The sequence below is a fragment of the Pleurotus ostreatus genome (assembly GCF_014466165.1).
Source record: "Pleurotus ostreatus strain PC9 chromosome Unknown scaffold_4, whole genome shotgun sequence".
Classification (NCBI taxonomy): domain Eukaryota; kingdom Fungi; phylum Basidiomycota; class Agaricomycetes; order Agaricales; family Pleurotaceae; genus Pleurotus; species Pleurotus ostreatus.
In genome coordinates this window covers 3,091,883-3,107,923 of record NW_023503159.1, presented here as the reverse complement: position 1 = coordinate 3,107,923, position 16,041 = coordinate 3,091,883, and the positions used below count along the sequence as shown (strand labels likewise).

Sequence of the window (16,041 nt, the reverse complement as noted above, 5' to 3'; positions counted from 1 at the left end):
TCCTCTGTCCGCCTGTTTGGAATGGCATTGCCCGTCCGCCGTCCCGCCTGGCACAATCATTGAATGAAATCGCATGCAAGAAAAGGGAACAGTCTGCTCACCGCCCACAACGACGAAGCTATAGCACGGCGACATCTCGATGCCGACATAAGAACCTTTCCAAGGGATAATCGGATGACTCCAGAACCGATCCAGGCCAGCATCTCTCCGCAAGTACTAGGGGGTGGGTGGTAACTTTGCGAGGGACTTTGAAGTTCTCTGGGTTTATCTACGCGCCAAAGCGTTGTTGTCCATGATAAGTTGATAAGAAGTACAGCGCAAATCGGGTATCGTCGTCGACTTCAATAGTAGGAAGCACAGTTGAGCACAGTACAGATTGGCTCCTAATCTTGATTTCATTGGTGAATGCGCATGTCGAGGCGGAATATAGGATATCCTAGGCAAGTCGTCTTCGGTGGCCGCAACGAAAGCAACAGATGCATTGAGACGCGCCGCAGCGCCCGACATGACAGTGTAAAGCTTCGAAGCGCCCGTTGTTCGACCGCCGGCATCTCCCGCTAGTAGTATTCCCACTCGGGCTCGTAAGTTTTTGTAACTCACGACTCGACTCTCAACGACTTAGCCAGGAAATCTTTGGCTATTGAGGGCTCGCGAGAAGGCAGTTATTCTGGAATAGCGTTGGAATTTACGCTTAATCTCCACTGGCATACATCAATCATGGAGCACGCCAGCAGTGGCGGCTGTCGGCGCGCTCGTCTGTTGAAACCGTTTCCATTTCCTCAGCTCCAGACGTTGGAAGATGGGCGCAATGTTCAGAGGTAATTATCATGCTTCGCTTCTGGTTGGCTGGGCCGCGTTCGTGACCTGTTGTTGGCGTCGTCCCTAGCTACGCTGACTTCGAATTTTACTTCCCAGCTTGATTGCAAGGTAGCCACCGTGTATATCAAGTATCGACTGGGGCCGTTTGATGGTCGCTGGTAAGACGGTGTCCTCTTGCCAAATACTGATGATTACCCCGGGAGCGTGGCCTTCTCGTGGCGGCCATCTGATGTCTTGAACCTTGTTACACGCAACAGTCTCTTTGAGCACCACCCCGCATCAACGACACCACGCACCATCTCTATGTCAAATTCCTGAGACACATGAACTTGTGGAGTCAAGCGATGCCTTGGCCATTGGATCGTCTCAGGCTCATTGCCTTCGTTGCGGGCGCATCGGATTCTGAGTGGTATATAAGCCGTCTGAGCTCTTCGAGTATTCCCCAGAGCAGGTCTCTTCAGTGCTGGTCGGTGAGCATCTACATCCTCTTCCACTCCTCACCCCGGCTCACATTCCCCAATCTCTAGCTGAAATCCACATCACTTCACCCATAAATTAACGAAGTCAGTCCGTTGTCGGGTTTGACAGTCCACGGAGGCTAACGTCTTGTTCTCCAGACCAACATGATCACTTCCACCTTCGTCTTCCTCGGCCTCGTGGCGAGCACCGTTCTGGCGCACCCCGTCCAACGGAACATCGCGGATTTCGACGACTTGGTCGTTCGCGACGCAGGGGCCGACACGAGCGTATACGACATCATCAAAACCCGTGAGTTGGACGACCTCACCACTCGCGACGTCGGGGCCGACACCAGCGTTTACTCCCTAATCCACGCCCGGGAGTCTGATCTCGACGAACGGGACGAGAACAACTTCGAGGAGAGGGACTACGACGAGCTCGCAGAGAGGGCGGACGAAGATTTTGAGGAGCGGGACTTCGACGAACTAGAGGACAGAGACTTCGACGATCTTGAGGAGAGGGATGTCGCGTAAGTCCGTGCCCACCTGGCTTTTTCAAATTTACCGATGTTATTGTGGACAGGGATGACTTCCTCCGCTATGTTCGATTAGAAGCACGCAAGGGTCGTGGAGGCGGAGGCGGAGGCGGAGGCGGCTCCGCCCCCAAACCTGCGCCTAAGCCCTCCACCCCGAAGCCACCTGCCCCAAAGCCCGCCCCTCCAAAACCGAAGCCACCTGCCCCAAAGCCCGCCCCACCAAAGCCCAAGCCTGACACTCCCAAACCAAAGCCCAACGCTCCCAAGCCTGCGCCCCCGAAACCAGCTGCGCCCAAGCCCGATGCCCCAAAGCCCGCCCCGCCAAAGCCAAAACCTGACGCTCCCAAGCCAAAGCCTAACGCGCCAAAACCAAAGCCTGACGCTCCCAAACCAAAGCCCAATGCTCCCAAGCCTGCGCCTCCGAAACCAGCTGCGCCAAAGCCTAACGCGCCAAAGCCAAAGCCTGATGCTCCCAAACCAAAGCCTAACGCGCCAAAGCCCAACGCACCAAAGCCCAACGCGCCGAAACCGAAGCCCAATGCGCCGAAACCGAAGCCCAATGCGCCGAAGCCAAAGCCCAATGCGCCGAAGCCAAAGCCTAACACACCAAAGCCTCCCGCCCCCGCTCCTAAGCCCAACAGGCCGCCTCTCGATCCTAACACCGTAGTCGAGAACATCCCCGGCATCCTCGATCCCGTCATGCAACTTTGGATGCAGCAACAAGAGTACGTCGCGCCACGCACCGTGTGAGGAACCCGAGATTCTGACTGACGGCGTGTCGTGTAGGCAACAGTTCCAGCAGCAGCAGATGGAGCAGCAGATGCAGATGCAGAACCAGCCGTAAGCGCCGCCGTGATTCACCGTGAAATGAATACTCAAGCGTGGTTTCTTTGGGTGTAGAGTTCCGCCGACGGACCCGGTGGCGTAGTTATGAGCGGTGTGTATTAGTACAGAGTCTTGACGCGTGTCCGATGGTGTGGGGATGTAGACGTAGAGTGATATCACTTGTTGTATTATGCCCTGTACTTTGGCGTCGAATTATGTGTCATTGATGTGAAGTATCCCTTGTGTACGCCGGAGGCACCGACATCTGCAGGATGTATGGCACAGCACAAGACTGGGGAAGGTACTAACCGCTTAAGTGTGTTTCCGAAGCGAACTCCGTGGCGGGCGATAAAGAGCTAGAAACTAGAAACTGAGGCCCATGACTGGCATTCGTCCTGCGCGTTAATCCCACCCAGTCTGAAGCAGGTCATAGAAACTAATGTGGTCAAGGCCTACTCGTATTTCTCCTACGCGTACATGAGTGACATATACGACTGTATGCACGCACCCGTGTATAGCCAAAAGCTACAACATGAACATCCGTCGTCCAAAACGCGCTCGGAAAGTGAGCAGGAACCTACATGCGCGGCCTGGGCGTCCAAAGCACAACGGGCGACGTACGAGATGACCACCGAGGAACCAATCACTCAACGTCTCTAGGCACTTCGAAAAGCCCGTCGACGAGCTTCTGAAAGCCCTCGTCCTCAATTCCTTTCAGCGCCTCTTTGATCTGACCAAGAAGCCCGTCGGACAGCCCTTGCTGGGATCTCGAGTAGATGTCCAGGCCGGCAGGAGTGGGCAGCGTCTTTGCAAAGTAGGTTACAGCCCATTGTTCTTCTTCCCCCTCGGTAACTGTCCCGTATCCCAGCACCTCCCAGCGCGACGACGCGATCATCAACCACCCTTTCCCTCGCCAATGCCACGCCCAACCATCCGCGCCCCCGCCAATGACCGCAGTATCGATGCCACGTACTGACTGGACTTTATCCGAGCCGATAGATTGGTATGTCACCAAATCGTCTATGCGTTGAGGGCCGCCGTCGCTGCTGGGGCCAGAAAGTGGGGTGTATGTGATTCGGACGTTTCGCTTCGAGCGCCACATTGGAAGAGTCGAGTGTACAACATTCCATGTACCTTCGAGAAACGCTACATTAGGAGGTACGGATGTTTCCGTAGTTTTCCCTGCTGCAGGTAGAGTTGAGGGTACTCGGATTTGAGGCGTCATGATGGTTACGAGACCGGAATGGAATGGAGGCTCGTTAGTATGAAGTGCTCTGAAACTTTGGGACAGGGTCCAACGAGGAGCTAGGAACAGCGATCTCATTGGTTCGGCCTGGATTTCTCAGCCCGCTATTGGCTGTCTGGATGTTTGACTTTATTTGCTCGAAAAAACGCTCTTTCTCTTCTGATTGGCTGGAGTGAGCGCCTATCGCCAGACTTTTTGCGACATTAGGGCGCTACGAGTCAGTGGTCATGTGACGACGCCTCTTGGCTTATCTCTCCCACCATCTAGTTTAGCGCTCAACACCGCAACATACCGCCCTCCCAAGCAAACCCTCTCCCACCCAACACCGGGGCTCTCATAGCCCAGCCAAGCGGCAGAACACGACATGCAGAGCCCTGGGCCCAACCGCCTCCGCAAACCCCGCCGCCTCGGTCTCCAAGCGTATACGGATCGGAGTTCGGTGATCCTGCCTCTGTCCCAAACCTGGATGAATTCTACGTTCCTCTATCTGGCCAGCTGGACGCGACCCCGACAAGAAAGCGAGCCAGAGTTGAATCAAATAATGTGCAACCCCCTGCTAGCCCGCGTTGCCTCCCCTCGTCTGCGATTAGACAAGGTGGTGGTTCTCTGCACATGTCCTTCTCGGAATGGAGCCGAACGTGCACAGAAATGCTGGAAGACATCACTGAAGGCGCCAAAAAAACTTTGGGATGGACCGTTGATGCTGAAGCCATGACGGCAGTCCTCGGTGTCATAAAGACGATGAAAGCTACACTCAACGAACTTGACGGCCTGGTGTCAATTGACGACGACATTTTTATGTCCCAACCTACCGTGCCTAATCCACCACTAGACAATGGCCTCGATTCCTTCAAATCGGAAGTCAAGGACTTGTTTCGCACCCTCGAGGCTAATCTCTCCACCAGGCTTTCGAACGTTGAAAGACGGCTTGGCTCAGGATCAAATTCCTCGCCTATCTCTACCACCACCCCCAGTGGCCCCGCCCCACGACAACAACCCAATCCCTCTCAATCGTATGCCTCCGTAGCTAAATTGGCTCCTCCAACGCAACCCAAGGCACCTCAGCAATCCAAGACAACAACTGCCCCCTCGGTATCCAAACCTAACACGAAATTTGTAGTCCGCTTCCAAGGTCACCCCCCTTCTGAAGCCGACCGTAAATCATCTCAACTCCTTTTCCATTCTCTCAATCTTGCCTTCAGCAATAATGCTGCTGCCCGTAACGACGGCCTAGAGATACTTGGCGCAGAGTGGAACCGAAGCGGTAACATAGTCCTAACTTTCCCATCCCACGTTAACCCGTCTGTCGTTTACAACCATACTGACCTAATTCACTCAATTGTAGATCACAACCTTAATGATGTTATAATATCTCATGACACGAAGTGGTCCAAGGCGGTGTGCTCCAGGGTCCCTTCCATGGGATTCGACGGCCACTACTGGGACTCCAAAGCCCTCGATGTTCTCCTTCGCCGCAACCCAATCATCAAGAATCTCAAGATAACACAGGAACCCCGATTTGTCTCTAACCCTGCAGAGGGACTTCCGCCGGTGGCACCTGTAGTGTTCGCTTTTGAAGACCCAGACGGATCGAAACTCAAAGAACTGCTCAAAACTCCCATCTTTATGGACGGCCGACACACTCCGGTACGCCCGTGGAGAGAGAAACCGAAGCTAACTCAGTGCGACAGGTGCCAAGGACTAGGCCATACCGCCAAATTGTGCAACAAGCCGAGCGTCTGCGCCAAGTGCGCCCAAAGGCACCCTACGACAGAACATCACATTTACTGCCCATCAGTCCTCAAGGACGGATCCAGCACATGTGAATGCACACCCCGATGCGCAAACTGCGATGGAGACCACTGGGCTACAGACCCCAATTGCCCGGAAAAGCGCAAATACGTTCCGAGGCCACTTCCTCAAACAGCCCAGACTCGACAGCCACAGCACCAAACGGCGGCACGGCCTGCTCTACCCCCACCCATGCAAATTGATACATGAACCTGCCGCCCCCTTTAAAGATTGTGCAACTTAACGTGGCGCGCTCATCGATGCGCACCCACATAATGCTTAATCACCTTGTAACTAACGTACATATTGTTCTGTTGCAGGAGCCTTGGTTCGGGCGGATAGGGCTTGACAAGGCGGATACAACTCCTGAGGGACGCCCTATTAATGGTCTTCCTGCCTCGCCAGCTTGGGAGTCTTTTGCCCCACTAGCCCCTGGACATCCAAAGGTTGCTACATACGTGCGACGCAACATCCTTGGGCTCACCGCAACCCCTCGGCCTGACATCGCTAAGCACCCTAATATTTTACCTGTAGAATTCACTTACGGAAACTTTTCTTTTCTCACAGTTAATGTATATAACAAAGGCAACGGGGCCAAGGCAGAGGCGATCACCATGTTGTCCCTTCTCCCTCTTAACCCCCTAATACCCACTTTAGTTGCTGGAGACTTTAATCTGCACCACAACATGTGGTCACTAACCTCCGTCGCTAACCAACTGTCAGCCGAAGACCTGCTAGAATGGGCAGCTGACAACCTATTCATGCTAGCTAATCCTAGGGGGGCTCGCACGAGAGTCGGCATCAGCGGGCAGCGAGACTCAGTCATAGACCTTGCCTTTTTTAACCGAGCCGCCATCAACTCTGCCACTTTCTCCCCTCCAGTCGTTGACGAAGACTTATCCTTTGGCTCAGACCACAACGCTTTGGTTTACAATGCCAACCTCCCGGCCCTCGAAGAAGAAGAAGACATTTCTGGTGACCTAGGCAAGCGCCTCGACCCGGGGAAGCAGGAAGAGTGGACGGCCAAATTCTCTACATGCTGTCAAGTCGTGGCTGACAGCTTCGCCGAACCCACCTCCGACCAAGAGCTAGACCATATTGTTCAAGGGCTGATGGACTGCTTCACTCAGGCCACCAACGATTGCATGCCAGATCGCAAGCCGCCCTCCACCAAGGCCGCACGATGGTGGAATGAGGAATGCCGGAATGCTGTGGAGGAAATGAGAAGAGCATCCCGCGAAGAAAAACCCAAGCTACTCCATCGCATGCACCGCATTGCCAAGAAAGCTAAGCAGGACTGGGCCAACACTATTCTAGAGTCGACTACCCCCAACAATGTCTGGCGAATTGCAGACTGGTCGGCAGGAAAGTGTAAGTCCCGAATCCCACCCCTCGTCACTGACAATGGAGTGGCAGCATCCTCAATCGAGCTCGGCGAAACACTCAAAGCTGCCTTCTTCCCATTGGACCCTCCACAAGTCATGGTACAGCAGCCCAACGACCCCCCACCCAGAGAAACTCGAACGTTCGTGCCCATTACGCTGGACGAGGTGAGTGAAGCACTAAGCGGCACATCTAACATATCTGCCCCAGGACCATCTGAAATCAGCTACCGTCTGATCAAGTGGGGATTTACAGCATGTGGCCCACTCCTCACCCGCATCTTTAATGCCTGCCTTCGTTTGGGCCATCATCCCAAGCCATGGAGAGTTGCCACAGTGGCCATTGTCCCGAAACCTGGTAAGACAGATATGTCTAACCCACGATCATACCGGCCCATATCCTTGCTGGAATGCCTCTCGAAACTGATGGAGAAAGTCATCACCCGGAGAATCCTGTTTGACGTAGGCAAACATCAGCTGGTCCCCACTAACCAATTTGGATGTAGGGACAAATCATCAACCACGGATGCCGGTATCACTCTTGTACACGATGTTCAATCTGGATGGAAGAAAGGACTAACTGCCACCACGCTCGCCTTTGATATCAAAGGATTCTTTGACCATGTCCACCATGGACGTCTGATAGAAGTGCTCCGCCTCGCTGGCTTTCCTTGGGAAATTCAGGCCTGGATCCGCAGCTTTGTTTCTAGCCGGCAAATATCGGTACGAGTCAACGGTACGAATACTCACCCATCAACCTGCACAATCGGAATCCCTCAGGGCTCCCCACTCTCGCCGATCCTTGCGGCACTCTATACTGGGCCAGTAATCGACATTGCGATAAGCAAAAGCCAGTCCACGCTGTACTTTTACGTTGACGACGGCATGCTTGCAACGTTTGCGAAGTCAATCCCGGACAACATCCAACGTCTCCAGGAGGACTTCAGAACCATCAACTCAGCCCTACAGGCCATAGGGCTTTCGGTAGACCGTACAAAGTTTGAAATTATGCACTTCACCAGAGCTAAGTCCCCAGAGCTGCTTCCAATCCGAATCACCCTAAGCCCAAACGACTCGCTGACTGTCTTCCCCAACCCCGTAATGAGGTGGCTGGGTTTTTTCTTAGATCGCAAGCTGGAGTTTAAAGAGCACATTCGCATAATGTGCAACCGCGCTATGTCCAAGATCCAAGCGCTGACAGTGCTGGGTAACTCGGTCCGTGGAATGAACCATGCCAACCGCCGTCTCGCCTACAAAACCATTGTCCTCCCAGTTCTAACCTACGGGGTGGCACTTTGGTATACAGGTGTTCGCCAGAAATCCCTGATGAAGCAAATGACCAAGGTCCAGAACGCAGGGCTTCGACTTATCCTTGGAACCTTCCGTACATCACCAGCCGCCGCACTCCACCACATTGGGTCAATCCTCCCCATCCCTCTTTTGCTCGAGCGCACTCTCGATAACGCAGCCATCCGGTTGCGAACACTACCACGGCATGCACAACCCATCGTTCGCCGAGCCCTGGAACCTTGGCCCCATCCAAGGCCCCACACACTCAAAGAGCAAAACGAGAAAGCGTACCAACCTCCAACAACTCGCAGCCCGAGCCCATTTCACATGTTTCTTAGACGAGCGCATTAATCCATATGCCACCCCTCCATGGCAACTTGCGAACAGATGGGAGCATAGGCTGACCTTTTCAAGCTATGTCCCCAGTGATAGAGATGCACACAAGCAGCTTGTCCGCAACATCTGCAAATGCGAAAATGATGCAAGAGTGGACCCAACAATAATCAATATATTTACGGATGGCTCTAGACACTTGGTGGGTGACGAGTTTAAAACCGGAGCCGCCTTTACTGCTTTCTACTTAGGTATAGAAGTTAGCAAAGGCCTGCTCGGCCTCGGTGCTCACTCAGACAACTTCGACGGCGAGATGTTCGCACTTGCGCATGCATCAAAAAGCCTCCGCCAAATCCTACAAGACCGACCACAGGTACAACGTGTCCGCCTTTTTGCTGACAACACCTCAGCCATCATAGCGGCCTACGACACCAGCCCCCACCCATCACAAGATGCCTCAATAATTTTCCGCAAAAATATTGATGAACTGCTATTGACCCGGCGGGACATAACCATCAATATTGCATGGTCGCCCGGCCACTCAGGTATCCGAGGCAACGAAAGAGCTGATCAATTAGCAAAACAAGCAGCGGCGCAAACACCGTTCATCGGAACTACAATCTCCTGGGCAAAGGCACGCGCCAAAGCAGCTGCGATTGAACGTTGGATTGGGGAATGGAAAGAGCTGCCGAAAAACTCTGCTTCATCCCTATCCCTCACACGACCACCATCTACTCGACTTGACAAGTTCCACCGCATGTTTGCTGGGAACCGGCGCACCTACTCACATACCATTCAAGCCCTTTTAGGTCATGCCTTCACGGGAGAATACTTTTCTAGGTTTGTCCCTCGACTGCGCACAGCCTGTCCATGCGACGACACCCTGCTTCAAACCCGAACACATGTTCTACTGGACTGCCCATTACACGAACATGCAAGAGACTCTCTGCGCAAAGCGTCGTCAAACCTATCAGTAGACTTTTTGCTGGGGACTCAAAAAGGAATAGCAGCGGTTGCCAAGTTCATTAGTCGGTCCACCGCCTTTCGCCCACCCGTTCCAAACAACAGCTAAGCACAACACTCTTATATCCTATGCCCTATTCCTTATGATCTTATAATCCTATGGCTCGTGGTAGCATAACATCTATCTGACTCACCTACCCCACAGACGAACTGCTCCGACTGCCCCCGGGTACTACTCCTAATCCGGCCCCACGCCCAAATTGGCCCCAAACCTCGTCACAAACGGGTACGGCAGGTAGCTTTTTCCCAGCGGCTTTTCTCCCACCGGGTTTTTGCCAATGGGTTTTTTAACGCACCCTCGCCGCCAACGCCTGGTTTGGGCCCCGGCCCCCAGGTAGGGATAGTAGCTACATGTGCGTACCCCCCCCCCCCACCGCGTCTTAGTAGTATAGCATACTTGTAGCGGTATACAAATGCAGAGATAAAAAAAAAAAAAAATCAGTGGTCATGTGAGCCCCCTTGATAGCCCCTGATAGCGAAGGGCATAAAGAGGGCACCCAAAACTAACCAGGGGCCGAATGAGGCCAACCGTAGGTTGGGCGATGAGGCCCAATTTGCAATGCAGCACTTAGAACAGCTTGAGAGAGAGTAATTAGTGTGGGGATGGCCTACAATAGTTGCCAACATCCCTTATGCAGTGCAAGATGCCACAAAACAAGGTATGAAGCACCAAAGTTCAGATAGTTGCAATTGGGAATTCTGCCAAATACATGTGGCCCAAGTGTTGAGTATGCCCCAGTCTTCAACGGTCTCGTACATGCCGTGCTCCTAGCATCGGCCCTCAAGCCCAAGTATGCTAGTAAGTTTCTGTCAGCAGGCGCTTAAGTGTATACAACCTCTCTTTCCCACGATTCACGAGCGCCATTGAAGTACCATGCCAAATATATAACGCAGGCCATCTCAAACTACCGACACCACAAAATCAGGGGTTACTATCATAGCGAGCACAGAGTCTTGCAGATGGCCCTCGCTGAATCTGATACGAAGCCCAGGCTCCCTATTGAGTTAATCGGCCTTATTATCGCATCCCTCGCAAATCTCAGTCAGGCAGAAGACAACCGATTGTGCCATCTCCAAGCCTGCTCCCTCGTATCGTGGGCATGGAACGACCTCTGCCGGCCCTATATCTTCTACACTCTCACAATTCATCGGCTGGACAATACCATTCGGAGGCTCTCGTTCCTCCATTTCAAGGCGCCCCATCTCAGCAAATACATCCACGAACTCTCCATCTTTCCGGGCAGCAATGTTCCCAAGCTCCCCAAGTGGATCCCGAAATGCTTCCGCCGCCTAACAAATCTGCACACGATGGATGTCGTCGGTGGCGACCTTGATACCTCGCCCACCCCCTCTCCTATGGCAACCACAGCCCTGCTCATCAAATTCGTCCCCTATCTTCGCAAGTTGTCATTAAACAGCATCACATTCATAGACGCTTCGCATCTCATTGACTTTCTTCCCTCCCGCACACTCGAAGAGCTGAGGATCGTGTATACCGAGGACGACTTCACCGACGGCTACCCCCAGACCAATGGTGCGCAATCAGTTGTGCGCTTTGACGCGCTCCGAACGCTTGCCGTCGAAACGGCTTTCCCTGTGCTCAGATATGCGACTCCTATGGCGTGCCCTAACCTCCGCTCCTTCGCCGTGCAATGGAATGGCCGGAGGCGCTGGAAGCTCCCGCTATGGATTCCCGACAGCTTGTCAGAACTGACTGTACAAGGTACGTCCCCATCTCTCCGATGCCCCACGCCTCGCCCTCACCGCGCATAGTGAACCTGGCGCATCGCATCCGTGGTGCGCCTAAACTCGGCACCACGATCCGGCCCTCTGTGCTCCGGATTGTCGCTGTGCGATGCAATAAATACTTGAATGCCTTCCGTCTGATCAAGGCGTGCGTCGGCAGCCTCCCCTTTCCTGGCCTCGTCCGCGAACTCCCAATGAGCATCGCAATCCACGACCCCAAGGAAAACCGCGCGATTTTCCCACAAGCATGGGACTATGAGGTCTTATCCCTCTGTCTACAACAGCTCTACGCCCACGGAACACTCGGAAGGGCCGTCCTGGAAATCAATGTGAGAGGCATGATCCCCAAAGGCTTCTCGCTGGATGAGATCATGGCACGGGAGTTGGCAAAGGTAAACGAGGGGTTCGCGGGGTTGCTGGCAACGAATGTGCTATATGTTGACTTTGACCTGACGTGTTGGAATGATAGCGGGGACAAAGTGTCTGTGCATTTTAGTTTACCCTGATGCTAGGGGTCGGTGGGATTGTGTCTCATAGTTGTGTATGCGGGGCCTAGTCTCTCGACATTATCTAGTGTACTGTCAAGGTCCTTGCTCTCATAGTTGATTCGATTTCGCGCCTCACATTAATATATTTGACATTGTGCACGCATAGGATTGTTCATAATTCATATTACATGTTGGTAATATTATGCATGTGTACATGGCAGCTTATAAGTACTAGTACAGCAGTCCTGTCCCTACAGACGCGAGTGCCCGCACAGCGCTCCAAGAGCTCGTCCCCCTGATGTCCGACACAGAAACACTGCTTTAGTCGGGCGCGATGGATCGACGTTGCTTGCTCTGCGCCCAGAAGGGGTGAATCATAGAGGATTCGATAAGAATAATAATCATACATGTAGTTGATTTGTCGCCAGCGAATCACCTCGGTCCTTGTATTGTTCTGTGAGTTTACATTCCCGTCTTTCCGACCAGCCTACCCCGACCATGCCCTCGCAGGGCTGAAGCCTTGGTATGATAGATGCTGTGACTGACTCTGGAGTGGTCTCTGATATTGTAATGTTGGTAGGCCCTGCAGCGTACAAGATAGCTCGCAGCTATTCACTCCTCTTTTGAAGTGCTGCTATTGGGCAACGTCATAAGCGGGGCGGGGGGGCCGCGATGGTATTTGTGTTTAAGATGCATCGGGTATTTGGTTGGTTTTTGGCATGGTACTTCAACGGCAGTCGTGATGGTGCGGAAAGAGAGAGAAGATGTGGGGTGGTATGCATGCAAGGGGGACTTCAAAGTACTACAGTCGTGCGGATGGTGTCTCAGTAGTAGGAGTGAGCACGAAGGTGACCGTTGCACTGCCACATTCACTTAAGCGCCGGCGAGCTCGCACCGTACCTTCAGCGGCGGCTGCATACAGCGTCGGCGGTTCGCTTCCCAAGTCAACGATGGCGAGCCCAGGGAATCGTTTGACAAGGTTGCGGGCATATCGCTGACATACCTTACAAAACCCCCACTTCTCGCTGGGCAGCTTCGTTCTCACCGCCAGTGCATGGACTACCATGCGCTCGCGAGATGAGGGGAGACTATCCAGTACTACCTCAGTGAGAGTGGTGAACTCCGCACAGCTCCCTGGAGCCCAGTGCTCCCCCAAAGGCGACTTCGCAGGGAACAGATTCCTCAACAGCTCTGGGTTGATGCTGGAAAGACGGTACTTCACCATTGTTCTCCCCAATCGCTTCGCATTCGGGCCTCTAGGTTTGGAGAAGCCATAATGCTGATTAGATAGGGTATTCCAGGCGACAGCGGTCATGGTGGGTACAGTATCTATGCTGCGATCGTTACATACTCTCGAGGATAGCGCCTGCACTCCCTCGTGTGGTGAAATGCGATGTTTGGAAGCGTATATAGAGTACGCTTGAGCCCCGCGACTATCAGGAACCGCACCAGGCGGTAGCCAGTAGTAATCAGCAAGGGCGTCGAGTTCTGCAATGGCGGGTGATTTCAGACGGTCGTCGTCGTTTATATCTTGTTGGTGGATCATGAAAGGAGGGATAATCTGGCAGTGACTGTTGGGCTGCTTTTATGGAAGAAGAAGTTCCCACGAAGAGGTTAGATTTCCCACGTTGGTCGTAGTTGTATCAGTTCTCGTCTCACAGAATAATTCCAAATTTTTCTTACACGAGTCACGACGGTGGCCACCAACACTATGCATCTCTGGCACATATCCCGACGGCATCGTTTGCACTCCTTTGAGGCTGAGCAACAATCATGCCTACCCCGCCGGCGATGCGAACATGGAGGCGAACTCCGAAATCAGAGATGTCGCGAGTAGCAAGGGAACTGCACAGGCAAGGGGACTGGACGTTTGAAGGGATGGAAGCAGCTCCATCGATTCATTGTACTGACACAACAACAGATGGCGTACCAAATCCCCAATGCGTGAATATCCACGTTGCGAACTGAAACATTCTAGGCGCTGCGCCTCCTGGCACGGACCCCGAACGCAGATTGAAGCTTCGTTCTCGAGTAGGGCCAAAGTCCATACGTCCATGCACGTCCAAGGCTTCCTCATCTTTATTCTCAGCTTTAGCGTTCCTTCAGGCAGCAGTGGGCTGTTTTCTATAGATCGTGGCTCGCTAAGCACGACGGGCGCTAAATGGTGTTACAAAGTGCAAGCATGCGCCAAGCTCAGGCCAAGCTCTTCAAGGCATTCGTTGCTGTACTTTGCCCAAAGTGCACATGTATACCAGTTTCACTACGCGTTTCATCCCGCCTATCGTCCTTCTTACACGGATGCCATCCATAACTATCAGCTTGGTACTTTACACTCGTTGGATCTCGACTCATCGGTATGGATGTGGTAGTATAAATATCGACCTGAGTGGGTTTTGCTTCTCTATCGTGCTGGTCCACGGTCACATATCCCTTTGCATTGTACCGACCTGGTGTCTACTACATCTACGGAACTTCATCCATCATCACACATTAGTCCTCAATTCACGATGCTCGCACGAATTACCTCCCTCGCCGCCTTGGCGCTACTCTTGCTTTCATCCGCATCTTCGACGATGGCTGCCGTGGTTTCTCGCCGCCATGATACGGGAACCGGGGTAAACACCTTCAATTCGACGGAATTGTACCCCAGATACGACAACGGAACACATATGGAAACACTTGAAGACCGCTCGCCAGCCCTCATCGCCTCTATCGCGCTCGAAGGAGTCAACATGATCATATCCGGCATCCAAGGTGCTATCAATGCTGACAAGGATGTATGTGATCTCCCCCCGAATAGTCTGCCATGCCCGCCTCTGACGCCAAGGTTTACTTAGGCTCGCGGGAAGTTTACATCAAGCCTCGTCTCGGAGATGCGGAAGAAATACCCAAAGTTCAACTGGATCATCTGCCATACGAAACACGAGACCAAGTTCGAAGGCAAGAAGGGCAAGGAATGGGACCACAGACATCAAGAGTTCGACATCAAACTTGGTGGCACCATCGGGTAAGTCGTCCTTCTGCCTTAAATACCAATCAAAGCCTGCCTTCTAATCGCGCCATTTTACTCCTCCCCTCTCGCAGATACGAGATCTACAATCTAGGGGCCGGCGAGTTCATTCGCAAGGGCGACGGGGGATTCCTCAACGTAAGTAACCCGCGTCAGTTCTCCTAACTTGAGCTCACGTCGATGTTGCTGTAGTGGGCCTACATTGGTAACGTTGCCAGCAAGAGCGGTGATGGGAAGAAGATTAAGTTTAACAGGCCTTGATCTGTCCCATAATGTTGGATGTTAAGCGCGTAGTAGTAGACGGAATTCACCACTTACAGTGTTTGATCAGAGGGACAGCTCACCATTGTGAAGATGGGCTGAAGCTGACATGTTGACACTGAAAGAACTGCTCCGAACGCTGCACCACCGTGATGGAACTCCATATAATACGGGGTCTCGTGATGCTACCGACTTTCAGTACTTCGACTACGAATGCCGCATGATGAACTTCGCTGGGGCCGAATGGCAGGACAGGGACTTGGGTGGCGGCACTCCACTAATTGCGAACACACTATCTGGGAAGTAGTCAAGACCACGTTGGACAGACGAACGCCACTAAACAGCTTCAAGCAGCCTCAAGTACGCAACAAAGGTAGGCGACCTAGACCTCTATTGATAATCAACTGATAATCGCCAAAACAAGGCCAGGGATGGTCTGGGTACCTTGCACGGCGAATTCTACTGCATTCTTCCGACGCGTCATGACACTAAGTGGCGTGTGGTGAGCAATGGCTAGGTGCCCCTTAACGATCACCTACTCGTTAGGTACTACGTTGCGTGTTGACGGCCGTCATCAGATGCGTGCTCGAGTGTAAATACCGCTCGACCTGTCAGCCCATCATCGTTCCGCTCGCAATATTCGCCATGAGCACGGAAGAACAAAAGGCTGAGACCCAACGAGATGAAACCACCAATGAGGCTCGCGTTACCACTTCGCAGGCCAGTGTGGACAACGAGCTGATCCTACCTCCCGGGACCATGTAATACTCGCGGTAAGCCACCCATCCATCTGCGCGTACCATATCCCTTACATTGCACCTCCATAGCCAGAC

General features: G+C 53.0%; 5 protein-coding genes across 5 annotated transcripts; 3 read left to right on the top strand and 2 right to left on the bottom strand.

Moving 5' to 3' along the window:
• Positions 1-1,442: 1,442 nt before the first annotated feature.
• On the top strand, positions 1,443-2,741 carry PC9H_006870 (uncharacterized protein; the record flags this gene model as incomplete). The annotated part of the gene is made up of 4 exons (XM_036776409.1): positions 1,443-1,807; positions 1,861-2,538; positions 2,600-2,653; positions 2,714-2,741. The coding sequence occupies 4 exons, from the start codon at positions 1,443-1,445 to the stop codon at positions 2,739-2,741; spliced, it is 1,125 nt and encodes a 374-aa protein (XP_036632428.1).
• Positions 2,742-3,281: 540 nt separating this feature from the next.
• PC9H_006869 (uncharacterized protein) lies at positions 3,282-3,740 on the bottom strand (the record flags this gene model as incomplete). The annotated part of the gene is made up of 1 exon (XM_036776408.1): positions 3,282-3,740. The coding sequence occupies one exon, from the start codon at positions 3,738-3,740 to the stop codon at positions 3,282-3,284; it is 459 nt and encodes a 152-aa protein (XP_036632427.1).
• Positions 3,741-10,663: 6,923 nt separating this feature from the next.
• On the top strand, positions 10,664-11,955 carry PC9H_006868 (uncharacterized protein; the record flags this gene model as incomplete). The annotated part of the gene is made up of 2 exons (XM_036776407.1): positions 10,664-11,426; positions 11,477-11,955. The coding sequence occupies 2 exons, from the start codon at positions 10,664-10,666 to the stop codon at positions 11,953-11,955; spliced, it is 1,242 nt and encodes a 413-aa protein (XP_036632426.1).
• A 784-nt stretch (positions 11,956-12,739) lies between these two features.
• On the bottom strand, positions 12,740-13,483 carry PC9H_006867 (uncharacterized protein; the record flags this gene model as incomplete). The annotated part of the gene is made up of 1 exon (XM_036776406.1): positions 12,740-13,483. The coding sequence occupies one exon, from the start codon at positions 13,481-13,483 to the stop codon at positions 12,740-12,742; it is 744 nt and encodes a 247-aa protein (XP_036632425.1).
• A 961-nt stretch (positions 13,484-14,444) lies between these two features.
• PC9H_006866 (uncharacterized protein) lies at positions 14,445-15,208 on the top strand (the record flags this gene model as incomplete). The annotated part of the gene is made up of 4 exons (XM_036776405.1): positions 14,445-14,714; positions 14,775-14,944; positions 15,022-15,085; positions 15,140-15,208. 4 exons carry the CDS (start codon positions 14,445-14,447, stop codon positions 15,206-15,208), a joined length of 573 nt encoding a protein of 190 aa, XP_036632424.1.
• Between the last annotated feature and the right edge of the window lie 833 nt (positions 15,209-16,041).